This window comes from Bos javanicus, chromosome 15 (assembly GCF_032452875.1).
Source record: "Bos javanicus breed banteng chromosome 15, ARS-OSU_banteng_1.0, whole genome shotgun sequence".
NCBI classification, from domain to species: domain Eukaryota; kingdom Metazoa; phylum Chordata; class Mammalia; order Artiodactyla; family Bovidae; genus Bos; species Bos javanicus.
In genome coordinates this window covers 38,767,428-38,794,728 of record NC_083882.1, presented here as the reverse complement: position 1 = coordinate 38,794,728, position 27,301 = coordinate 38,767,428, and the positions used below count along the sequence as shown (strand labels likewise).

At 39.2% G+C, this 27,301-nt stretch overlaps 1 protein-coding gene across 1 annotated transcript in view; it reads left to right on the top strand.

Annotated features, from left to right (window-relative positions):
• The window catches only part of SPON1 (spondin 1), a 309,877-nt gene that overhangs the window by 72,260 nt on the left and 210,316 nt on the right, over positions 1 to 27,301 (top strand). Inside the window, exon 3 of the mRNA XM_061440732.1 lies at positions 20,264 to 20,397. Coding sequence (XP_061296716.1) covers positions 20,264 to 20,397 — 134 coding nt within the window. The remainder of the gene's footprint in view (positions 1 to 20,263; positions 20,398 to 27,301) is intronic.

Here is a 27,301-nt window from a genome sequence, read left to right as displayed (position 1 = left end):
TCCTGTGGACAGAGGAGTCTTGTGGGCTATAATTCATGAGGTCACAAAGAGTCAGACACAACTTAGCAACTAAATAACAATAAACTGTTCCAGGCACCCTGCTAGGCAGTATATAGAGAGTATCTTCTTTCATCAGCATGATATACCCATTTCACAGACAAGGACGCTGAGGCACAGAAAGGTTAGTTACTTTGTTCAGGGTCATTCAATGACTAAGACAGAAATCCCATCCAGGTCTGCACGGCTCCAGAGCCCACACATCATACTCCTCCACTACCCCACAGTTTCTCTCAGGATCCCTTGAGACATAATTCACCTGTTTTAAAGGAGAATTCTTCTCTTCCTGGATTTTCTAAAGGACATATATGTTTTCTTACTGAGGATTATCTACACCCAGTTGATGACCAGAAAGGTTAAGTCCATCTTAACCTTTCTCAGCATCTCCCAATCCTCACATGGAAGATGAGACTCTTTTTCAACCAAGGGATACACTGTGTGGAGTAAGTGGGCAGTGACCCCTATACACACCCACAGACACACACCCACAGACACACAGACACACAGACACACCAGTTCCACGGAAGCCTGTCCATTGAACTCTAGGCTCCCAAGCCAAGTTGGATTTAGGTGCTAGCCAGCTGGGCTGGTGCCAGGATACCAGTTTGTAAGAAGCACTAAAATGTCACTGGAAATGTAATGAGATAGAGAAAATGGTCTTTACAAGAATTATTGAGAACAAGCATGAAATGAGAATGATGATAATAATGATTTTATTATTATAAATAATACTCTGTGATTATAATAAACAGCGATAGCTTTGTGCCAGGAACTTCTCTAACTGCTTTATATGTTATAATTCATTTAAACCCTTCCAGCCCATTGAGGAAGGTATTGTTATTATTCCCCACTTCACAGATAAGAAGACCCCTTAAGAAAGGTTAAGGAATTTGCCAGAGTCACACCCCTAGTAGATAGGCTGTCTGGCTCTCTCAGGCCGTTCACCATTGCCTCGTGATGGGGGCAAAACTCCCAGGCGCTCTAAAGTGGCAAAGGGTGGTGTCTCGGCTGCCTTCCAGGCCTCTTAGCTGCTGGGTAAGGTGTGTTCAGGGCTGGGAGCCGAGCTGCGAGTGGGTGGGTGCTGAACCAGCATTCTTCCGTGTCCTCTCCCGCTACACAGCACCCAGCCTCTCCCCTGGATGAATGCTGGCAGATATTTAGAGAATATCGTTTGGAGGGGGCCAGGTTATTAGCCTGCTCGGGTTGCCCACGTGCCCTGGTCCAGCCCTGCTCCCAAGCTTGGCCTGCTGTGTTCATTCTCAGAATGTGAAACCACCCAGGTAGCATGCAGAATTAATCTGTTTTTCATGGGGAGCAAACATCCATCAGCTCTTGGAACTTGACCTCTGTGGATTGAAGGCTGTGTACCCAGAGCAACGTCAGAGGGGCTCCCTGTGACACTCATGGCCACCTCCCCTCTGCTCCTTCCTCAGCTTCTCACGTGCTTCTCTGGTCTGGGAGGTGGGGGACATGCCCTGGGAAAGAAAAAATAAAGCTGAAAGGGTAAAAGAAAAAAAAAATGAATACAATGAAAAATAATCTGTTGGAAGAGATGCTAGAGCAGAAAGGGATTCTAACAACTGGGAGGAACTGGGAGGTGACAGTCTTTGTAAGGAAGGAAGACAGATTTGGTCCTAAATCTTTATAGCCTAGAAGAGGGGACCACTGTCAAAAGCTATACAGGGGAATACAGCCAACACTGATGTTCAAACGATGTTTCTGATGAACTGATAAAACCCTGGAAAAATGTGAAGGCTCCTAGGACAAACAGGAAAAATAAGATAACCTTATACACAAATTATGAATACAACTGTGTATAAATTTCAAAGTATAAACAGAGGAAACTCTAGAAGGAAACAAACCAAAATTATTGAGCCAGTAGGGGACTATTTTCCCCTTTACTTTTTTATTTTTGTACACTTTTCTATAATGAACTCTATTGAGCCATAAAGGTAAAATCATTGTTTAATTTTTAAAAATCTGTCTTGAAAACTCTTCCATAAAAGACAAAGCAATTATATCTTTCATTCCATGACTTTCAGCTGGAGAAAATATACATGGGAAACTGGAAAGGGGTGATTTAATGACTGGGGTAATTTTCTTTGGGTGCTCTCTCAGATCTTACTGAAGTGTTTCAAAGTCCCTTACTGGGCAGATCCAATAACAATAATGGGCATTAATTTCAGAAAATTAAAGATGTGAAATTTAGCTGTAAGAGATAATTGCAATAACCCCAAACTGTAAACAATAAAATGTTCAACACTCTGAAGTTTGTTAGGTAAACTGTGTGCTGTCCATACCATGGGGCCTTCTGCAGCCACAGAGGACTGTGTTGAGTTACATACTGAGTAGAAAGGAAAGACGTTCATGACGTGTTGTTGAGTGAAAAAGACAGTGTCGTGTACTTCTGTTTTTTTAGGATTTCATGTATGTTTGTGTGTATATGTATATTCGGAAAAGATAAACATCAAATAGTAATAACTATCTTGGGGGTAGTTGAACTGTGAATATTGTTTATTTCATAATTTTTGCTTCTTTGCATTTTCTGATTGTCCTATAGTAAACAAGTATAGTCATACCTCATTTTACCACACTTTGCATGACTGTACTTAGCAGGCATTGTATATTTTACAAATTGAAGTTTCGCGGCAACCCTGGGTCAAGCCAGTCTATCAGCACCATTTCTATAGCAACATATGCTTACTTCATGTCTCTATGTCACATTTTGGTAATTCTTGAAATATTTCATTATTATTGTATTTGTTGTAGTGATCTGTGATCATTGATCTTTGATGTTATTATTGCAAAAAGATTATGACTTGCAAAAGACTCAGATGATGGTTAAGGTTTTTTAAGACTTTTTATTTTGTATTGGGGTAGAGCCGATTAAAAATGTTGTGGTAGTTTCAGGTAAATAGTGAAGGGATTCAGCCATATGTATACACGTATCCATTCTCCACCAAACTCCCCTCCCATCCAGGCTGCCATACAACGTTGAGCAGAATTCCATGTGCTATACAGTAAGTCCTTGTTGGCTATTCATTGTAAATATAGCAGTGTGCACATGGTTAGAATTTTTTAGCAATAAAGTATTATTAATAAATATGAATAGATTGTGGGTTTTTACATGATGCTGTTGCACACTTAATAGAGTATAGTATACAATAAACATAATTTTTTCTTCTTTAAATTTTAACCTTTAAATTTTTTTAAATTAAATTTAATTTTTTATTGAAGTGTATTTGATTTACAATGTTACGTTAGTTTCAGGTGTACAGCAAAGTGATTCAGTTATATACACATCTGTTCTTCAGATTCTTTTCCCTTATAGATTATTACATGATATTGTATATCATGTGCTATATGGTAGGTCACTGTTGGTTACCTATTTTATTATAGTATTCTGTATATGTTAGCCCCAAGTTCCTAACTTATCCCTCCCTCCCTTCCCCTTTGGTAACCATAAGTTTGCTTTCTAAGTCTTTGAGTCTATTTCTGTTTTGTAAATAAGCTCATTTGTATTATTTTTTTAGATTCCACATAAAAGTAATATCATATGGTATTTGTCTTTCTTTGTCTGACTGACTTCACTTAGTACGATGATCTCTAGGTCCATCCATGTTGCTGCAAATGGCATTACTTCATTCTTTTTATGACTGAGTACATTCCAGGGTGTGTGTGTGTGTTTCATCTTCTTTATCCATTCATCTGTTGATGGACATTTAGGTTGCGTCCATGCCTTGGCTTTTGTAAATAATGCTCCTATGAACAATGGGGTGTGGTATCTTTTTGAAGGAAGAGTTTTTGTCTTTTCTGGGTATATTCCCAGAAGTAAGATTGCTGGATTATATGGTTTCTTTATTTGTAGTTTTTTAAGGAAACTTCGTACTGTTCTCCATACTGGCTGCCCCAGTTTACATTCCCAAACAATGCAGTAGGGTTCTCTTTTCTCCACACCCTCTCCAGCATTTATTATTTGTACATTTTTTGATGATGTCTATTCTAATCGGTGTGAGGTGGTACCTCACTGTAGTTTTGATTTGCATTTTTCTAATAATCAGTGATGATGAGCATTTTTCATTGTAAATATAATGTTTATTTGTTGTTCAGTCACTCAGTAATATCCTATTCTTTGCGACCCCATGGACTGCAGTATGCCAAGCTTTCTTGTCCTTCACCATATCCCAGAGTTTGCTCAAACTCATGGCCATAAAGTTGGTGATGCCATCCAACCATCTTATCCTCTGTTTTCCCCTTCTCCTCCTGCCTTCAGTCTTTCCCAGCATTGGAGTCTTTTCCAGTGAGTTGGTTTTTTGCATCAGGTGGCCAAAGTATTGGAGCTTCAGCTTCAGCATCAGACCTTCCAAGGAATATTCAGGGTTTATTTCCTTTAGGATTGACTGACTTGCTCTCCTTGCTGTCCAAGGGACTCTCAAGACTCTTCTCCAACACTACAATTCGAATGCATCAATTCTTAAGTACTCAGCCATTTTTATTGTCCGGCTCTCACAACTGTACATGACTACTGGAAAAACCAGAGCTTTGACTAGATGGACCTTTGTTGGTGAAGTAATGTCTCTGCTTTTTAATATGCTGTCTAGGTTTGTTATAGTTTTTCTTGCAAGGAGCAAATGTCTTTTAATTTCATGGCTGCAGTTACCATCTGCAGTGATTTTGGAGCCCAAGAAAATAAAGCCTGTCACTGTTTCCATTGTTCCCCCATCTATTTGCCATGAAGTGATGGGACTGGATGCCATGATCTTAGTTTTTTGAATGTTGAGTTTTAAGCTAGCTTTTTCACTCTCCTCTTTTAGCTTCCTCAAGAGCTCTTTAGTTTCTCTTCACTTTCTGCATATCTGAGGTTATTGATATTTCTCCCGGCAATCTTGATTCCAGCTTGTGCCTCATCCAGCTCAGCATTTCACACGATGTACTCTGCATATAAGTTAAATAAGCAGGGTGATGATATACAGCCTTCATGTACCAAGCCAAAATATTCATGTGACTCACTTTATTGCAATGTTCACTTTATTAGAGAGATCTGACCCTAAGCCCACAGTATCTCCAAGGTATGCCTATATTCTTGCTTCTCTTCTACAGAGTATCTTTCTCCTGTGTTAATACAATCCGGCTAAGGTGTTAGGGAAACACCTAGCTATATACTGAGAACCCGCTACTTCTCACAAACCTCTAGAGAAGAAATATGAATAAGATGATGCAATAGGATGTATATTCTCTCATTCTCTAACCTGGTCCCTAACCGTCAATTTCCCTTACCCTCTCTGACTTAACAATTTGTATTTACTTGCCCTTTCCTTCAGACTCAGACCACCTACTCCCTAGATCAATAAGGACTTGAGGACAGCTGCTTAAGCAACCACTTTCCTCATCTCAATCTCTGATAGGTATCCTTGGTCATGGTGCCCTGCATTGACCACTGGGCTCTGGAGTTATTTTCTTACATTTTATATCAATTCCAACCCCACCAGGCAGAAGTTCCTTCTTATCCCAATGCAAAAATCTAACCTCTCCTGCCAACTCCTCTCCAAGCCATGCTTGTGGAACCATTTTCCTGCTGTGGATGTCATTCCAGGTTCCTGTTCCAATTATCTGACTTATCTATGATTCTCATGTGGGAACTGAATACCTGATCCTGACCACTAGTTCTGATCTCTAGGGTTCTGCTTTTGGAAGACAAACGTCGAAGATGCCAACTACAAGGACTTCTGAATAGTATTCTCCTGGATGTTCCGCTGCCGTGGTCCACCCACTTTTTAGAAAGCTTGTGACTTTATCCAGGACCTTGATAGTATACGGGTTGGTCTCCTGACAATTACATCTGTCAGACCAGAAAGGGTGAGACAACATGTCAGGAGAGAGAATCCAGGTCAGAGTTGAGAGGGGAGCCAAAATTAGACGTAGCAAAGAAGTATTGTGCATGCGAGTCTGAAAAGAAAGTGAGGCCATAAATAGGATGAGGGTAAAGGTACGCATGATATAGGTTTCAAAATGGTTATGGTAGGTGATTCAGGATTGTAATTGGAAAGTTTTGGAAGCCTTAAAAAGTCATGCTAATGAGATAGCATGAAAAGTTCCTAATATTTGAAAAGGCCTATTCATGACAAAATACCCAACCATTTTTCCTTAATGATAGGTTGCCCAATATTCTGGATATTAAACCTTGTTCACCTGGCTAAATTTGGGTCTACGTTACCTGGCTACCTCACCTAATTGGGTGAGGACCAGTTGCAAGTCTCCCAATTTCTCTCTCTTACAGGGAGTCAAGCAGCCTACCTTACTTACAAATCTCTCCCCAGTCACTTTAAACTTTAACTTTAAAGGGGAAGATTTATTTTAGCTTACATTTTTTTTTTTAAAAAGAAACTTTACCCATTGAATGTTGTAATGAAGTCCCTGTAAAATTAGACACCTCTTCATTTAAAGCAATACATCACCATTTTAGAAAATGTAGAAACTACAAAAAGCATAGAAAGGAAGCAAGAATCACCCATAATACTACTATCAGACACAGCCACCCATTATAATATGTTTTAATTTTCTAGTCCCAAGTACTCAGAAGGGAAGATACAGATCAAAACAAGTGCTGAATCCTTTTTAAGTGACTTTCTTTTATTTGGTGGCTACCAAAGTGGGTCTTCTCTAGACCAGGACAAATGAGGAGATGTTTGGAAAGCAGGAAAAGGGATAAGAATAAGTGTTGATAGGCCCAACGTTTGTTGAATAAAGCTGATATTTTCTGAAAAACAAACAACTTTGGGAGCATTCTCTGAATTGAAGGAAATAACCCCTTCTGTTCAATCTCAATAATCTCAACTACCATCTGGCAACTGAAGCTGTAGATAAACCATCGTATTTGCCTAAGGTGGCTTCCATGGCTTGGCAAACATTCTTCTTTGTTTCAGTGCTGGGCCAAGGATCTGAGTCTTATCCCCACTGGGATATTTTCAGAGGTGCAGGCTTTACTTTCAGACATCCCTGAGTCAGAATCCAGACCAGACCACTCTGACTTTTATTTTCTTATCTATGTGAATAGTTATTCCCATCAAGGATTCAAAGATGTGACCATGTTAAGTACCTGGCACATAGTAGGTGCTAATTAAATTTTAGTTCCCTCTGGCTTTCCCAATATAGTCACCCAGAACCCTCTCAAGAAGTTTAAAGATTTAAGGTTAAAAGTACCTGGAAAATTTCTCTGTAACCACCAGTAGAGGGGGTCTCAGGGAGATCAACTGTGCAATTCCAAGACAATCTCAATGTGGGAAATCTACACTTATACCAACAAAGCTGCAGAAGGGAATCTAAATGCCCTTTAAGAAAATAAGAAGCAGAATTACATTTACCAAGTACTTATGTGTATGTGTTGGAGTGGGGTGTTTAGTTGTTGTGGGCTAGTCCAGTATGGGTGGTTCCACAAGACTCAACTTGGCTCGAGAGAAATCCTTACTTAACATGACACTATTAGGAAGAATCTAACAGTGGTGTAGCAAAAAGAGCAAGGGCTTTAGAGCAGATGTGGCTGAGGGCAAACCCTGGCTCCACCACTGTGGGATTTGAACAGGTTATTTCATCCATATGCATGACAGTAGTTTCCTCAAGAATAGGCTTCAGTCAGTCTAGTCACTTAGTCGTGTCCAACTCTTTACAACCCCATGGACTGCATCACGCCAGTCTTCCCTGTCCATCACCAACTCCTGAAGCTTGCTCAGACTCATGTCCATCAAGTCAGGGATGCCATCCAACCATCTCATCCTCTGTTGCCCCCTTCTCCTCCTGCCTTCAATCTTTCCCAGCATCAGAGTCTTTTCTAATGAGTCAGTTCTTTGCATCAGGTGGCCAAAGTATTGGAGCTTCAGCGTCAGCATCAGTACTTCCAATGAAGATTCAGAACAGACTTCCCTTAGGATTGACTGGTTTGATCTCCTTGCAGTCCAAGGAACTCTCAGGAGTCTTCTCCAACACCACAGTTCAAAAGCATCAATTCTCCAGTGCTCAGTTTTCTTTATGGTTCAACTCTCACATCCATACATGACTACTGGAAAACCATAGCTTTGACTAGACAGACCTTTGTTGGCAAAGTAATGTCTCTGCTTTTTAATACACTGTCTAGGTTGGTCATAACTTTTCTTCCAAGGAGCAAGCATCTTTTAATTTCATGGCTGCAGTCACCATCTGCAGTGATTTTGGAGCCCGAGAAAATCAAGTGTCATTGTTTCCCCATCTATTTGCCATGAAGTGATGGGACCAGATGCCATGATCTTCATTTTTTGAATGTTGAGTTTTAAGCTGGCTTAAAACTCTCCTCTTTCACTTCCATCAAGAGACTCTCTAGTTCCTCTTCACTTTCTACCATAAGAGTAGTGTCATTTGCATATCTGAGGTTATTGGTATTTCTCCCAGAAATCTTGATTAATAGTGCTTAATTATTGGAAGACAATGGAAATCATATATGTAAAGTCCTTAGGTAATAGAAAGTGGTCAAAAATGAAAACTATTAATATTATCAAGGCTATTAATAATCATCTAGAAAAACAAAATCTAAAGTCAGAAGGATATCCAGGGAGTTGTCTGAATAGGGAGTAAAGACAGATACTGCAGCCAGGATGTACAGCCATCCCACAATTAAAGGGAAGAGGCAGAATACCTAGATCTTCAGTGCACACCTCTTAGGCATCAGGCATGGTGCTAAGTGCTGAGGAAACAGGCAAAGATAAAAAGCAAGAGACAGAATGCCTTCCCTCATGTAGCTTACAGATTATCAGAGAAGTAGATGTTAGTTAAGAACTCAAACAAATGCTATCAAAATTAGAAGTGCTGAAATATCTGAAGGGAGAGGGATGATATATGAGAACACATAAGAGGAAAAATTGCCACAACGAAAGAAGACAGAGAAGATTTTTCATTGAGATGGATGAGTGAGCTGAGATAAAGGGAGGAAGGGAAGGAAGAAGAAGGGAAAAGTAATTGACCAGGCTTTTGCAAGAGAAATCACAAGATGAGAATAGCCAAGTGCAGAAAGCGAGCAGGGAGATGGCATGAGGCTGGAGAGGTGGGAAGGCAGGGACTTGACTCTTAAGGATTTCAGTCTTGATTCTGGAAACAATGGAAAGCTGTTGAATTGTTCTAAGGAGGAAGATAATATACTTGTGCTTTTAAAAGATCACTCTGGCTTATAGTACAGAGAACAAATTGAAGAAAGGCAAGAGAAGATGTATGGAGACCAGTTAGGATAATTTTCTATTAGTTCAGGTTAAAAACGATGTACCTTAGTCTGAAGTAGTAAGGATAGTAGTCTATGGTAGTAATGGGGATGGTAGTAGGAGTTCAAGAGACATTTGGAAGCTAACATGGACAGCATTTGGATATGAAGGGTGAGACAGAGGGAAGAGCCAAGGGTGACACCCTGCATTTCTGACTTGCACGCTTGGAGCAGGACCAGGTTAGAGGGAAGATAAATTAGTTGTTGCCAAGGTGGATTTGACATATGTTTTAACCAAGAGGTAGTACAAGTAGCAGATAGAAGTTTGGAGATTTTTAACCAAGAGGTAGTACAAGTAGCAGATAGAAGTCTGGAGATACATACTTGAGCTCAGAGAAGTGGCTAGGACTGGAAATATACACATGTGAATCATACACACTTAGGTAGCAATGCTATGAGTTGAATGAGGTCACCTACAGAGAAGGGCTAAAGTCGGAATAGGAGAGTTAGGGCTGAGCTTTGAGTAATTTCAAGTTTAAAGGTCAGTAGAGGAGGATCAGCAGCCAAAGAAAGTAGAGACAGTGAATAGGAAAGTGGAGGTGGGGAGAGGGCAAGGGGGAGCTGACAGAGAAACCGTGGGAGGACAGTCAAGAAGGTCTATGTAGATCTAGTTGGTGAAGCACTGCAGAAACCACTGATGGCCTTAGCTAGAGCTGTGTTAGTAGTATGAGGTACCCCCCAAGCACCCCAGACTAGGATGAGAAGAATGAACAGGGGGTGAAGACTGGCGGTATGGCCAATTCATTCAATTTACTTATTGTGATGAAAAGAAGAGAAAATACCATATCTGGAGGCAGAGGAAGAGTTAAGTGAAGGTGTCTTGATTTTTTCAACAGGAAAGACTCAAATGTGCTTACAAAATTAATGGGAATGATTCGGCTGGGACGAAGTTGAATCTGGAGGAGAGAAATGGGGTAATTGTTAGAGTTAGGAAGATGGATGAGAGCAGAGATGAAAGTGAAGTGAGGTTCCTCTGTTACAACAAGAATGAAAAAGGACAGGGTAGATACAGAAGGGAAAGTGAAGGACTTTAAATCTTATAACTTCTGTTTTTCTATCAAGTAAGAGGCAAGGTAATACAATAAGAGTGAAAGAAGAGATTTGGAGAGAGTGGAGATTTGAAATCATTGTTGTTGACAGTGGAAAGGTAATGGTTTACCAGATATATACAGCGGGGTCCAGGGCAGACCTGAGGCTAGGAGTCAATTAATATAGGAGACTTTGTCCAGGAGCACTGAACTGCACAGGCAGGAGTGGCTGGGGTTTTATCACATCAGGAAGATAAAATGACAGAGAAGCAAAGGAGTTTTTAGTGTATTTATGCCATTTATGAAGAAATAAAGATGCACAAAGAGATTACACAGTGTTGATAATGAAGAACAAGGAATGAAGATATTAAAATATATTACAATGCTTTGGGGAAGAGGAACCAGAGTAGACTGCTTAATAATAATGTCAGTATTTGGGAACCTGGTATATTATTAAGTTGAACATATGCCCCATTTGCCTGGGAAAGTTCCAGTTTTGGCAGTTGTCACAGCATAATTATCAATAACAAACTTGTTCATCCTTGTTTGGACAATAAATTTCATGGTCACTCTTTACATGACAAAAGTAGCATCACAAAGTGGAGGAAAGATGGATTAAGTGGTGTTAAAAGTAGATTACAGTATGGACTTTCAGCTTCTAGGCCCACATGTAAGGAGTTTAGAAGTCACTGGAGAAGGCAATGGCAACCCACTCCAGTACTCTTGCCTGGAAAATTCCATGGACGGAGGAGCCTGATAGGCTGCAGTCCATGGGGTCGATAAGAGTCAGACACAACTGAGCGACTTCACTTTCACTTTTCACTTTCATGCATTGGAGAAGGAAATGGCAACTCACTCCATTGTTGTTGCCTAGAGAATCCTAGGGACAGGGAAGCCTGGTGGGCTGCCATCTATGGGGTCGCACAGAGTTGGACATGACTGAAGCGACTTAGCAGCAGCAGCAGCTCCATCCTAACAAATAAAATGCTGATTAAACAGAAAAATCAAAAATTCTTTGTAGATCCATGAGAGAAGTACGGCCACAGGGAAAACTGCTGCCCTCGAACTGGAGAGGTAGATGGAGGATGTGGAGAATCACAACCTCCCAGAGCAGAAACCTGCACCTGTCAAAGTAGGAAAGCCTGAACTATAATGGATGAATTGCTTGAGGCTCAATATAGACAGGTCTGAGAGTTAGAAACTCCAGAGATCCCTAGTCATTGGTGGGGAGGGGGAATAACTTTTATGGGTTTCCCCTACAGGAGCTCTAGTAAGTGCATAAAGTGAATATCAGAGAAAAGTCTCTTCATGCTTCTGGCAAGGGGAGCAGAAAAGGAACTATTTTTAAAGACACCAGAGCATTCTGTTCTTCTTAACAAGTCCTTGCTCTCAGAAGATATTTCACCAGAGCCTATCTGGGGGAAGGGAAATGTACAACTCCAGCCATCCAGTCCCACCTAAGCAGTGGGGGGAAGCTGAGACGCACATGTGAAATTCACAGTCCAGGGGTACAAGTCACCAAAAGAGTGAGACCATAGAACACTTCCTCTCCCTGACACCTTAATACAAGCATCCTTCAGAGATATTATTGGTTCAGTTCCAGACCACTGCAATAAAGTAGAGATTGCAATAAATCTAATCACATGAAATTTTTGGTATCTCAGGGCATATAAAAGTTATGTTTACAATATACTATAGTCTATTAAGTGTGCAATAGCATTATGTCTAAAAAAAGACTTGCCTTTAATTTTAAAGTACTTCTAAAAAATGATAACCATCATCTGACAATGCAGTGTTGCCACAAACCCTCAACTTATACAAAAAACAGTGTCTGTGAAATGCAATAAAGTAGAGCCACAATAAAGCAAGGTTTATCTTATGGTGAGGGGAGGGCCAAGAGGGAAGGGATATATATATATAATTATGACTGATTTACCCTGATGTGTAACAGAGTCTACCACAATATTGTAAAGCAATTATCCTTTTATTTTTTTTTATTTTTTACTTTATTATTTTTTTTAAATTTTATTTTATTTTTAAACTTTACATAATTGTATTAGCTTTAAAAACACAAGGTGTGTCTACGTGTTGCTAAAAGCCTACTCACTTCAGTTCCTTCTACCCAGCACATCGTGTGCACCTTGCAATAAAATATTAAAAGGCAAACCAAAGGCAAAAAAACACTTTTGAAGAGATAGAGAATGCATCAGAAATGGACACAGCAGGGATATTGGAATTATCAGACTGGGAATTTGAAACAACAATGATTAATATGCTAAGGGCTCTAATGGATAAAGTGGACAGCATGCAGAAACATACAGGTAATGTAAGCAGAGATGGAAATCCTAAGGAAAACCGAAAAGAAATGCTAGACATCAAAAATTTTGTAACAGAAATGAAAAATGCCTTTGATGGACTTACTAGGAGAATGGACACAGCTGAGGAATCTGTGAGCTTGAGGATATAGCAACAAAAAGTACTAAAATTGAAAAAAAAGAGAACAAAGATTGAAAAAAACAGAACAGAATATATTAGGCTGGCCAAAAAGTTAACTCAGCCTTTTCTGTAAGGTGAGCTGGAAAACGGCAAACAAACTTTCTGGCAAACAAACCCAATACAAATACTGTGAGAAAACTACAAAAGGCATAACATATGTATAATAGGAATACCGGGAGAAGAAAGGACAGAAAAAATATTTGAGACAATAATGACTAAGAATTTCCTCAAATTAGTATCAGACACAAAACCAGAGATCCAGGAAGCTCAGAGAATACCAAGAACAATAAATGCCAAAAAAAAAAAAAAAAAACTATATCCAAGCATATCATTTTCAAACTATAGAAAATTAAAGATAAAAAAGTATTGAAAGAAACCAGAAGGAAAAAACACCTTACCTACAGAGGAACAGAGATAGCAATTATGTCCTACTTCTCAGAAACCATGCAAATAAGAAAAGAGTGGGGTGAAATATTTAATGTGTTGAGAAAAAAGCCACCAATTCAGAACTCAATACCCTATGAAATTATTCTTCAAAATTGAAAAAGATAAAAATTCTTCTTCAGACAAAAACAAAAAAACAGGAATTTGTCACCAGTAGCCCCACCTTGCAAGAAAGTTTAAAATTCTTTAGAGAGAAGAAAAATAACATAGGTCAGGAACTCAGATCTTTATAAAGAAGGAATAAATTAAGGTAAAATAAATTTTTAAATTTTTCTTAATTGATCTAACATAATTTATTCAAAATAATAGCAATGATGTATTTAATTATATATATTTATGTCTATATGTGCTTATATATGTTTATGTGTAAGTGAAATGATTGGAAGCAATGATATAAGTGAAAGAAGGAAGGAATTAGGAGTATTTTGTTATTACAAGGCACTTGTAATATCTTTGAAGCAGTATGCTGCTGCTGCTGCTGCTGCTAAGTCGCTTCAATTGTGTTCGACTCTGTGCAACCCCATAGACGGCAGCCCACCAGGCTCCACCATCCCTGGGATTCTCCAGGCAAGAACACTGGAGTGGGTTGCCATTTCCTTCTCCAATGCATGAAAGTGAAAAGTGAAAGTGAAGTCGCTCAGTCGTGTCCGACTCTTCTCGACCCCATGGACTACAGCCTACCTGGCTCCTCTGCCCGTGGGATTTTCCAGGCAAGAGTACTGGAGTGGGTTGCCATTGCCTTCTCCGTTGAAGCAGTATAGTGATATTTGAAAGTAAACTTGGATTAGTTGTAAACATCTACTGAAAACTCCAGAACAACCGATATGCTGAGAAAGAAAAGATAGAATTATGTAAAATTCTCAGTTAAAACCAGAAGTATAGAAAAAGTGTGGAAGACAAACAGGAACAAAAAACAAAGCAACAAATATGGTAAATATTAATCTGCCTATATCAATAGTCACCTGAATCGTTAGTGGTCTGAATATACGAATTAAAAGATTGTCAGTGGATCAAAATCAAGACCATTACAACTCCAGTTAATAGTACTGTGTTGCATATTCAAAAGTTGTTAAGAGAGTAAATCTTAAAATTTCTTATCACAAGAAAAAATTGTATAACTGTGGATGGTGACTGATGTTAACTAGACTCATGTGGTGATTTTTTTGCCATATATACCAATGGCAAAATATGTGAGCTAAAAACTGATAGAACTGCAAATACTATAGATATAGATAAGTTCACTGTCACAGTTGTAGATGTTGATCCCCCTCTATCTGAAATGGACAGATGTAGCAGACAGAAAATCAGTAAGGACATAGTTCAGCTAAACAGTGCCATCAATCAACTGGATCTAATTGACATCTATAGACTACTTTATTCAACAATAGCAGATGACATATTGTTCTCCAGCTCACATTGAACATTCAATAAGATAGATCACATTTTGGGTCATAAGACACATGTTAGCAAATTTTAAAAGGATAGAAATCATACAATATCTGCTCTCAAACCACAGTAGAATCAACTAGACATCAGTAACAGAAAGGTAACTGTAAAATCCTCAAATACTTGGCGATTAAACCACACATTTTTAACCGACACACGAGTCAAAGAAGAAATTTCAGAAGAAATTTTAAAATATTGTGAACTAAATGAAAGTGAAAATGCAACTTAAAATCTGCACAATGCAATGAAAGCAGCACGTAAGAGAAATTTGTATCATTGAATGTACATATTAGAAAAGCAGCTGTGCCGCTAAGTCACTTCAGTCGTGTCCGACTCTGTGCGACCCCATAGACGTCAGCCCACCAGGCTCCCCGACCCCTGGGATTCTCCAGGCAAGGACACTGGAGTGGGTTGCCATTTCCTTCTCCAATGCATGAAAGTGAAAAGTGAAAGTGAAGTCGCTCAGTCGTGTCTGATTCTTAGTGGCCCCATGGACTGCAGCCTACCAGATTCCTCCATCCATGGGATTTTCCAGGCAAGAGTACTGGAGTGGGGGGCCATTGCCTTCTCCATAGAAAAGCAGAAAAACTTTAAATCAATAATCTAAGCTTCCACTTTAGGAAACTAAAGAAAGAAAAGAAAAATATATAAAATAAGGAGGAAAAAATAATTTAAAAAATTAAAGCATAAATCAATGAAATTGAAAAAAAATCAGAGAAAATCAACAAAACCAAAAAGCTGGCTCTTGAAAAGATCAATAAGATTGATAAGCCCTTAGACAGGCTAACTGAACAAAAACCAGAGAAGACACAAATTACTAATATTAGAAATGAAAGAAGGGACATCACTACAGATCCCATGACCACTAAAAGAATAATAAAGGTATGTTATGAATGTTCACAATTTTGATGACCTAGATGAAATGGACCAATTCCTTGAAAGACACAATTTGCCAAAACTCACAAAATAAGAAATAGAAAAATAAAGAAAGTAGAAAAAATTTTTAAAGAAATTGAATCAATAATAAAATCCTTCCAAAACAGAAAGCACCAGACTGAGACAGGTTCACTGATGAATTCCACAAACATTTAAGGAAGAAATTATACCAATTTTCTACTTCCTAACTCATTCTCTGAGGCCAGTGTCACCCTAATACCAAAAATAGACAAAGACATTGCAGGAAAAGGAAAACTGCAAACCTATATCTCTCATGGACAAAGATGCAAAATTCCTCAGTAAAATATTAGAAAATCAAATACAACAGTATGTGAAAAGAATAGACACCATAACCAAGTGGGATTTATCCCAGTCATACAAGGCTGGCTCAACACTTGAAAAATCAAGTAATATAATCTATCACATCAACAGGCAAAAGAAGAAAAATCACATGATCACATCAATAGATGCAGGAAAAACATTGAATGAAATCTAACACCCATTCATGGTTAAAAACTCTCAGCAAACTATGAATAGAGATAAAGGTCCTTAACGTGATAAAGAGCATACAAATAACATATACTTAATATCATACTTATTGGTAAGAAACTTGAGACTTTCCTGCAAAGGTCAAGAACAAGGCAAGGATGTCTCCCCTCACCATTACTTTTCAACATCATACTGGATATCCTAGGTAATGTAACAAATAAGGAAATGAAAGATACAGATTTGAAAGGAAGAAATAAAACTGTGTTTGTTTGCAGACAACATGATTGTCTACAAAGAAAATCTGAAAGATCAACAAAAAAACCTCCTGAAACTCATAAAAATTACAACAAAAGTTTAATAATTGCCAGGGATTGGGGAAAGGAAGGGATGAACAGGCAGAGCACAGAGGACTTTTAAGGCAGTGAGATTAATCAATACAATACTACAATGGTGGATATATATTATTATACATTTGTCAAAACCCATAGAATATACAAAACCAAGAGTGAACACTAATGTAAACTATGGACTTTGAATGATGATGTATCAGTGTAGGTTTCTGTAGGCTTATCAGTTGTAACAAATGTGCCACTCTGGTGCCTGATGTTGATAATGGGGAAGGTTAAGCATGTATGGGAATGGGATATACGGGAACTCCCTGTACTTTTGCTGTGAACTTAAAACACTCTAAAAAATTAATTAACTTTTTAAAAAGTAGCTCACAGTATGGAGAAAATAGATTTGGATCTCTACACCATGATATTAAAAAGCAAATTCTAAATGGATTTAAGACCTGTGTGAAAATGAAGTTACAAAACTTATGAAAGAAAATACTAGAGAATGTCTTTCTGATCTCAGTTTTTTAGGCAAGACCAAAAAAGTGCAAGCCATAGGAAAAGAATTGATAAATTTGACTAGATAAAAGTTATTAAAGAATTCCAAGTGTAAGATAAACAGCTGGGTGACACAAAGATGTTTGTCAACAATGAGCAATTCATACCGAGAAAGTCCTACAAACCGACAAAAAGAGAAAAATCCATTGGTAAAGATTCTGAGCTGGCAATTCCCAGAAGAACCCTGATAAATTTATAAAGCAATGCTCAAACTGGCTAGTATTAAATGAAAACATGCTACTATTTTATATCAGATTGGAAACAATTGGAAAGTCCAGTAATCACAAGTACTAGTGAGGATAGGGGGAAATGGAAACAGGTGTGCATAGCTTGTAAAATAAAAATAGGTATACCCATTTTGCAGAACAATCTGGTACCACTTGTAAAATTAATATGGCTAGACCCACAACCTCACAACCAACAGTTCCACTACATGGTTTATATTACTGAGAAACTCTCATGTAGGTTCAAAAGCAGAGCAATTTGAGGATTTGCATTACAGTAATGTTTGTGGAGGAAAAGAGCTGGAAGTCAGCTCAGTGCCCCTCAGTGGGATAATGGTGAGTAAAATGTGGTCTATGCTTTCAGTGGAGTACTAGGCAGCAGGCAGTATCAGTGTTACATTCACATGTAGTAAAACTGACATACTAAGATTAAGTGAACTATATGGCACGTGGAACTCTGCTCGATGTTATGTGGCAGCCTGGATGGGAGGGGCGTTTGGGGGGAAATGGGTATCTGTTTATGTGTGGTTGAGTCCCTTCTTCCCTTTGCTGTTCACCTGAAACTATCACAACATTGCTTGTTAATTGGCTGTAACAATACAAAATAAAACGTTTGGGGGAAAAAAGATTATGTGACAGAAATATTAAAATACAAAACAACTCTATGTAATTTCAAAGAAATTATACATACATAACTTATATGCAGAGTACATAATGAGAAACACTGGGCTGGAAGAAGCACAAGCTGGAATCAAGATTGCTGGGAGAAATATCAATAACCTCAGATATGCAGATGACTCCACCCTTATGGCAGAAAGTGAAGAGGAACTCAAAAGCCTCTTGATGACAGTGAAAGAGGAGAGTGAAAAAGTGGGCTTAAAGCTCAATATTCAGAAAACGAAGATCATGGCATCTGGTCCCATCACTTCATGGGAAATAGATGCGGAAACAGTGGAAACAGTGTCAGACTTTAATTTATGGGGCTCCAAAATCACTGCAGATGGTGACTGCAGCCATGAAATTAAAAGACGCTTACTCCTTGGAAGGAAAGTTATGACCAACCTAGATAGCATATTCAAAAGCAGAGACATTACTTTGCCAACAAAGGTCCATCTAGTCAAGGCTATGGTTTTTCCAGTGGTCATGTACGGATGTGAGAGTTGGACTGTGAAGAAAGCTGAGCGCCAAAGAATTGATGCTTTTGAAGTGTGGTGTTGGAGAAGACTCGAGAGTCCCTTGGACTGCAAGGAGATCCAACCAGTCCATTCTAAAGAAGATCAATCCTAGGTGTTCTTTGGAAGGACTGATGCTAAAGCTGAAATTCCAATACTTTGGCCATCTCATGCAAAGAATTGACTCATTGGAAAAGACTCTGATGCTGGGAGGGATTGGGGGCAGGAGGAGAAGGGGACAACAGAGGATGAGATGGTTGGATGGCATCACTGACTCAATGGACATGGGTTTGGGTGAACTCTGGGAGTTGGTGATGGACAGGGAGGCCTGTTGTGCTGCAATTCATGGGGTCGCAAAGAGTCGGACACAACTGAGTGACTGAACTGAATATGTATATATATATATATTCAAAAGAACATATATAAAATTCTTATGAGTGAGTAGTAAATAAGGAAGAGAGAGAAGTGATGAAAATATATAATATGACAATTTTTTAACTGCTTTCCTAAAGAAGAGGAATTTTTAAAAAATGTTTTTAAGTAAAATAAATACAATATGGATATAGTCTCACTAAATTGTATTTGAAAATTTAATGAATAATTCATATAAAGTACTCAGCTTAGTGCCTGCTGCTGCTGCTGCTAAGTCGCTTCAGTCGTGTCTGACTCTGTGCGACCCCATAGACGGCAGCCCACCAGGCTCCCTGTCCCTGGGATTCTCCAGGCAAGAACACTGGAGTGGGTTGCCATTTCCTTCTCCAACGCATGAAAGTGAAAAGTGAAAGTGAAGTCTCTCAGTCTTGTCCGACTCTTAGCGACCCCATGGACTACAGCCTACCAGGCTCCTCCATCCATGGGATTTTCCAGGCAAGAGTACTGGAGTGGGATGTCATTGCCTTCTCCGAAGCTTAGTGCCTAGCCTATACTAAACACTCAGTAAATGTTATCTCTTAATATTAACACTACTCATGATACAGCCTGCTGCTGCTGCTGCTGCTAAGTCGCTTCAGTCATGTCCAACTCTGTGCGACCCCAGAGATGGCAGCCCACCGGGCTACCCCATCCCTGGGATTCTCCAGGCTACTACCAATCAACTGGGGTTGGCACTTAAGACCCATTGGACTTAGATGATTTTCCCCAAAAGACCCTTCCAGGTCAAATTGTCTGTGGTTTTATGAGAGGGATAGGCAAGTCCTGGCAGCAGACCCGGAAGCAAGCAGGAGAAATGGTGAAAACAGCTTTGAGGGATGGGGATGACTACCAGCTTTTCTGCAATGTCATGGAAAACCTTGATGGCTAACTTGAGAGAACACAAATAAAGAAAGGAAATGCTGCAGAAGTGCATAAAACTGGGTGACTTTCTGTACTTTGGGATACTTCCTCCAAAATGGGGGAGTTTCTTTTAACATTTTAATTTCAAGTTATAAGATTGAATCATGAAGTCTAGGTATATAGTGCTTGCTTTGGATTCTCTCTTCCCCATCCTCCACCTTCCCTGAACAGGAACCCAGGTTATTGTAATCAATGAGCAAGATCATCACCTAGTGGCCTGTCCCTCAAAGTGCTGACATAAGATCCTGGTCCCAGAGAGAAGAGAACCTGAGCTATACTCTTGTCTTTATGTTAAATGAACAAACATTGAATGGGATTCTGTGCCGGGCAGTATTCTGGTGTCCTGGGGATATAGAACTTGTAACAGAAAATGACAGATTTAAAACTAAAATTAAGGAATTGTCAACACGACAACTTCCCAAAGTGACATTGCCTTTTAACGTATTTATTTTCCACCGGTTCTCCACAGATCATAGATGAAGAAGAAACACAGTTTATGAGTAATTGCCCCGTTGCGGTCACAGAAAGCACCCCACGGAGGCGGACGCGGATCCAGGTGTTCTGGATAGCGCCACCTGCAGGAACTGGCTGCGTAATTCTAAAGTAAGTGAACGTGGAATCCTCAGAACTCTTCATTCCCCTTCCCTTGGTGGCTCATGGTGTGGTTGCAGAAGGAAAAGTGGCTTTCCTGGGGTCTCAGACAAGTTGTATCATCTCTCTGCCCTCCATTATCTTGACTCTAAAACGGGACCATCTTTGCTAAAGTGCTATAAAAAGTATCAGTGCTTCTCCCATACAGTGATCTTCTGATCACTATCTTCCTGGAGATAATGATCCAACGGCTGGTTAAGAAAAATTACAACCCTGCTGAGGATAATTTTTGGCTTCCTCCATCTTGAATTTAATGCTCCATATCCTTAAACTGTGCTAAGCGGACTGAGACCTGAATATAACCTCCATTGGGCCCAGGCTCAGCTTCATAATCCTGTCATCTTCCTTCTCCCATTAAAAATACCCTCTTGCACCACTTCTCTGGGGCCCTTGATCCTCCTTTAGGCGAGTCACAATAGGTGATGAGAAGTATTAGCCAGTCAGTGGTTTTCCTCTGAAAGGCAGCATTATCTCAAACCTGTGTTTCCAAAGTTGTATGTCATAGAATGATGTTCAGGGAGATGTAAACAAGTGGGCAGGAAATCAATTTCTATGGTTAAATAAGTTTGGAGAATTCTGTATGCTATATATCCCCTTCTTGCCGATTCACAACATATATTAACATATTGAAGGTTTTGCAAAGTCCTGCCAAAAAGAAATCTGTTTAACTTGGTTTCACCCAACATTTCCCAAACTTGACTGCAAAGTTCCTTTTTTGCCGAGACATCTATTAACATTCAGCAGTTTGAGAAATGCAGTTATCACCTATTTTAAATACCATATTTGAAATATATTTAAAGGCTATATAGAGTGATACTGGGGGTTTAGGATTTCAGAAGGCCAATCGTCATGGGTAGATGGCCAAGGCTCCAATGCCAGCATCCAAGAAACACTTTTTCCTGGAGTTAGGAGCTGGGAACTTCCCAACCATCTTCCACTTCTTCAGATCCCCCAAGGCATTATGTATGTATTTGGTTCACTTGTTTGAAACTCTGGCAGGAGAACATTTCTTAAGATTTACAAGTCCAGCCTGGTCCTGAGAAGAGACTGATAAGGAGGCATTTTCTTAGGCTCTGTCGTCATTGAAGTTTCTTGATCCAACTGTGCCTGGATTATGGGGGGAAACACACACACACACACACACATACAGATATCTGGAGCCTGTGTCCATTATCCAGACTCAGCCCTGGATTTGGCCTGGCTTTGCTACCATCTGTATGGATATCATTGTTTTCTTTAGTTTAATGCAAGCTGAGCATCTTTTCTCATATTCCTTGAGAAATTTGACTTTTGGCATTAATCTACATTAGTGATTTTTTAAATTTAGCAGTAGAATTTATATATAACTATAAACTCCATATATAACATGTATCTAGTATCTAGCTGCAATGTGGGAGAAGGCCTTGTAGAAATAAATGAAGACCACTGAAATGAGAACAGAAACTATTTATTCAGAGGTTGCTCTATAGCAAGGGAAGTCAGCTGCCATCACTAGAATTTGGCAGAGACTCAAAGACAAGTGAGGAGTGGGAAAGCTTTATAGTGAAAAAAACAAAACAAAACAAAAGATTTAGGTAGTTTCTGACTGGAGATATTTGGTGTGGGGAAGTCGAGAGCGGGCTAACTAGAAATGAAGCATCTGACGTGGTTGGTTTGGAGAACATATTTGGCTTTCTCTGACTGGTCCTGAGCTGGAAATAGAGGAGGCAGTGGGGGCAAGAATTCGAGAGTTGGCATCACTGACCAAGTCCTAACCATGCTGGGCTAATGGCTACAGAGGCTGTGGTTTGGCTTCCTAGACCATTTGCTGCAGAGGCTGGGGGTCAGAGTTTTTTGTCATTGTTATATACAGCCTGGCCTTTGTCCATTAGTGTATTCATTCAGCCTCTTAGGCTGGAGACCGGGTTCTCAACCTGGCTTTCCATACCCATGCCCCTGTCCATGGCAGCCCTATGACTCCACAGAGCCTGGGGCTCTCCAACATTAGATCTACCTGATGAATCTTCTTGCTCAAAAGGCTTCCCTGGTAGCTTTGCTGGTAAAGAATCTGCCTGCAATGCAGGAGACCCAGGTCCGATTTCTGGGTCAGGAAGATCCACTGGAAAAGGAGTAGGCTACCCACTCCAGTATTCTTGGGCTTCCCTGGTGGCTCAGCTGGTTAAGAATCTGCCTGCAATGTGGGAGACCTGAGTTCGATCCCTGGGTTGGGAAGATCCTCTAGAGAAGGGAAAGGCTACCCACTCCGGTATTATGGGCTGGCGAATTCCATGCATGGACTGTATAGTCCATGGAATTGCAAAGAGTCGGACATGACTGAGTGACTTTCACTTTCACTTTCTCTAAAACTCTATCCCTTTGGCATAGATGTCTGGTTTTCTTTGATTTACTGTTCTCACAAGCCAGAAGTGTTTGATCTTCCTGTTGGAAGCCAGAAAGGCATCTCCTTGTTTACATTAAAAATGAACATATGTGAACATATGTCTGTAAATTAACATTGAACAAATGTGGCTTGTTCAGTCACTCGCTCTTTCAGTAAATGTAACTGAACTTCTGTTTGCACAGGTGTCAATATTACACAGGCAGCTGAGATTAAGATCTTGGCCCTCAAGGTTCTCAGAGGCCAATGGAGGAGAGAGAAAGGGGCAACCAACACTTTCTGTCTACTCTGAACTCAGCTACACATCTAGCAGTTTTTGTCTAACTTAATGTTCACAATAGGCTTCCCCTTTTCATGCAGGAGGTCACAAGTCCCAGTGAATTAGGCAGTTTCTTGAAGGTGCATGTCCATTTAATGCTAAAGCCCCATGTTCTTCCTTTCATCTTTTTATGAAGGAATTAAATATAACCTACAACCACTCACTAAAGAAATAATGATTTTATAGGTGAGATGTAAATATATTCACATTGAAAAATGTCACACGGTATAGAAAATAGTGAAATACAGAAAAATAGAGAATACAGAAAAAGTGAAATATCCCTGACATTTCTCCCAATAAATCCCACAGTCTTCTACCCAAAAGTAGCAATAGATATCAATTTGGTGTGTATTTGTTAGACTTTAATGTGTGCATTTATATGTATTAATATATAAATAAACATATAAGTACCCTTTATATAAATGGTATCATGGTCTGCATGATGTCCTGAACTTGATTTTAACTAAATAAAATGTATTAGAGATATTTCCAGGTCAGAACATATGGGTTTATCTCTCTTTTTAAACTGTTGCATATAATCTACTGTGAAAATGTTTTAATTATTCCATAGTTGATGGACATTTAGATTGTTTCCAGTCTTTTACAATTACAAATAATGCTATAATAAACATCCTTATATATGCCTGCTTGAGCAAATATGCAAGTTTTTGTCCATGGTAGCTGCCAAGAAGTAGGATCATAAGGGATACACATTTATAATTTTAATAGATGCTGCCAGATTTTCTTCTAAAAAGCTTGCCAACTTAAACACTCTCCCTGACTGTGAACAAGAGAATTTGTTTCCTTACTTGCTTAACAATGCTTGATGTTTATCATTCTTTAAAGTTCTGCCAATCTGATAGTTAAAAGTGACATTTTCTGGTAATTTTTATTTTCCCAATTACTAGTAATATTAGAATCTTTTCAAATATTTATTCCATTTCTCTTTTCTGCAAATGGCCACTCGCATCCTTGTCCACTTTTCTGATAGTTTCTTTTTAAAATTGATGTTTATATATATATCTGGTGGCTCAGTCGGTAAAGAATCACCTGCAATGCGAGAGACCTGGGTTTTTTGCCTGGGTTGGGAAGATCCCCTGGAAGAGGGCATGCCAACTGACTCCAATATTCTTGCCTGGAGAATCCCCAAGGACAGAGGAGCCTGGCAGGCTGCAGTACATGGATTTGCAAAGAGTCGGACATGACTGAGCAACTAAGCACACAGCACATATATTTCTGTATATTTATATATAAAATATATTTGTATATTATGTATAAAATATATTTTATATTACATATTTTATATAAAATATATAAATGTTATATATGTCTATAAATAAATAATTTTATACATTTATGCTTAAAATTGATCCTTATACAGTACAGATAATAACAATTTGTTATAAATTTCAGATATTTCTACCTTTCTTTGCTTTCATCATCATAATTAACTTTGCTTTCATCATCCAGAAATTTGAAATTTTGATTTTAATCAAATATATCTATTTTTTCACTTATTAATTTTAATTTGTATCCTGTCTAAAAATAATCTTCCTACACAGCCAAGGTTATAAATATATCCCCATATTATTAATATTTTTATAGGTTTAAAAATAAATTTAGGTCTTTAATCTTCTTGGAATTTACTTTTGTGAATAATATGGTATCAGTAGGCCTCAACAGAAGATAAAAGGCACACTCAGCAGAAGTGCCAAAAGGTCAGTTGAATCAGGGGTCCATTTATGATGAAAGTGTTAGTTGCTCAGTCATGTCCAAATCTTTCTGATCGCATGGACTGTAGCCTGCCAAGCTCCTCTTGGAATTCTCCAGGCAAGAATACTGGAGTGGGTTGCCATTACCTTCTCCAGGGGATCTCCTGACCCAGGGATCAAACCCGGGTCTCCTGTTGCAGGCAGATTCTTCACCATCTGAGCCACCTGGGAAGCCAATGGTGTGGCCGAAAGAGAAGTGGGAAGAGCCTTTAGCGCCCAGGCCTAAAGGGATAAGGGGAGGACACAGAATAAACAGAAAAGACCACCACCTCCCAGGAGCTAAAACCTTTGAATAAGGGAAGCTACTAGCCTGAGGTGACCCCACAGGGACCCCAACCTTGATTCCCTATCAGTTTTCCCTTTTGCCCTTGGCTTCAACTATGAGGACAACAGAGCCCATTGCTAGAGTCCACGCAGATTCTCCTCTCCAGCAAAGATCAGGGTGTGGAAGGATGCAGAAGGTGGCTGGAAGGGCAGACCAGAGCTGGCCAGCACAGATGAGAAATCAAAGTCTACTTATTTCTCTCAAAATGGCTTGGTTATTGTTGCACATTCGTTTGTCAAATAGCTTGTCCTTTCCTCAATTGTTTGAAGTGCTACTTTATCAAATATGAAATTTTTATACAGATCCGTTCTGTTCTGTTTATCTTTTTATCTATTCCTGCACAAAACCCATACCATTTCATAGCACAGTTTTATTTGATGTTTTGATAGCAAGTCATTGCTCATTAATCTTCTGGTTCAAAATGTTCATGGCTATTCAAGCAGATTCATAATTCCAGACAAATTGTAAAATGAGTTTATTGTGTTTAATAGAAACTTGTATTGGGATTTTGAATGGTATTGCAAACCCTACAACATGTTCCCATATATAGCATCCTTACGATGTTTTCCCCATTAGAAATATGGAATATCTCCTATTCAGGTCTTTTATGTCCTTCAGGAAACTAATGTAATTTTTCTTCATTTAGATTGCACATTCTTATGAGGCTTCCTCCCCCCAGGCATAGATATTTTATAGTTTTATTGCTCTTGCGAATGGGCTCTTTTTTCCTATTAAACTTTCTAATCATTGATTGCTTATGTTTAGGAAAGCTATTGATTCCTGTACCTTGAGTCTGAGTTTAGGCAGTGCTGAACTCTCTTGATAGTTCTAATGGCTTCTTTTTTCATTCTTTTGGGAAGTAATAAATATACCTTTGTTCCTTTTTCATGTTTTAGTTGATTATCTGTCACCTCTAGTACAATATTAAATGGTGGCATTCATGCTTATTCCTGATTTTAAGGGGAATACTATTATAGTTTCTTTTTAGTATAATGGGAAGTACAGGATTCAAACTGATGCCTTGACTCAAGTTGAGAAACACTCAAGTTGTCTAGCTGAGAAAGTTTCCTTCTTTTTCATGTGGAAGGTGGTGTTGGGAAAACCAGTCACCCAATCAGTATCCATTGTACATATACTAGGTACCCCGAGTTGACCAGCACTGAGAAAGTCTCAGAGTATAAACAAGGCTCCTGACTTCCAAGACACTATGCTGAAATCTAGTTGTGGTATAAATAAAAATGTGTATGCAAAAGTTAATGAATCTAAAACAGACATGAACTGGGGACAAATTAAACTTGGTTAGTCAGAAAGTAGATGCATGAAGAATGTAATAATGGGAGCACCAGAAGTCCTTAGAAAGGTTAGTTGATATGTTGAAGAAAGTAGTAGGGTTTGGGTAAATGGACAGAAGGGAAGAGGTCATTCCAAGTGAAGGGGGTGGACAGGGAGAAAACTGCTCTGAGAAGTTGGAGCGGAGAGTAAATATGGTAGTTCTGGGTGACGGTAAACAGAGACTTGGTGAAATTAGAAGGTCTTTGTGGGCCAAGATCCACTGCTAAATCATAGAAGTTCTTCAGTATCAAGATAAAGAGGTTGATCTTGATTCAAGAGGAGTAAGGGAGCCATTAGTGAGTATTAAACTCTGGACTGACATGCTGGGAGGAAAGTTCACTAAAAAAGTTAGTAAGGATGCTTCAATCTGGCAGCAGAATTCAGGAAATATGAAAGAGGAGATGCTAACTTTGTTGCAGAGCCCTCACTTGGAAAAATGGGCTTTTGCCTTACTCTGTTTGGGTAATATTCCTGGGAGAAGGTGGCTCAGTAGTATAAGTGGCACAGTCTGCTCAGTTTCTGTAGATGACAGTTCTGAAGCCCACTTAGCTGATTATGTTCCGTTGCCCAGGAGGGCTGGGAAGGGAAGCACTGAGCAATTATGACTTTCCTTTTGGCACAAACCTGACACCGTTTCTTTTTTATTTGGATGCAAAGATTTGAACATTTCTAAATTACAGGTTTTCCAGGCATTCTTACTAGCTTTCTCCCTGCAAATGAATGACCCGGCA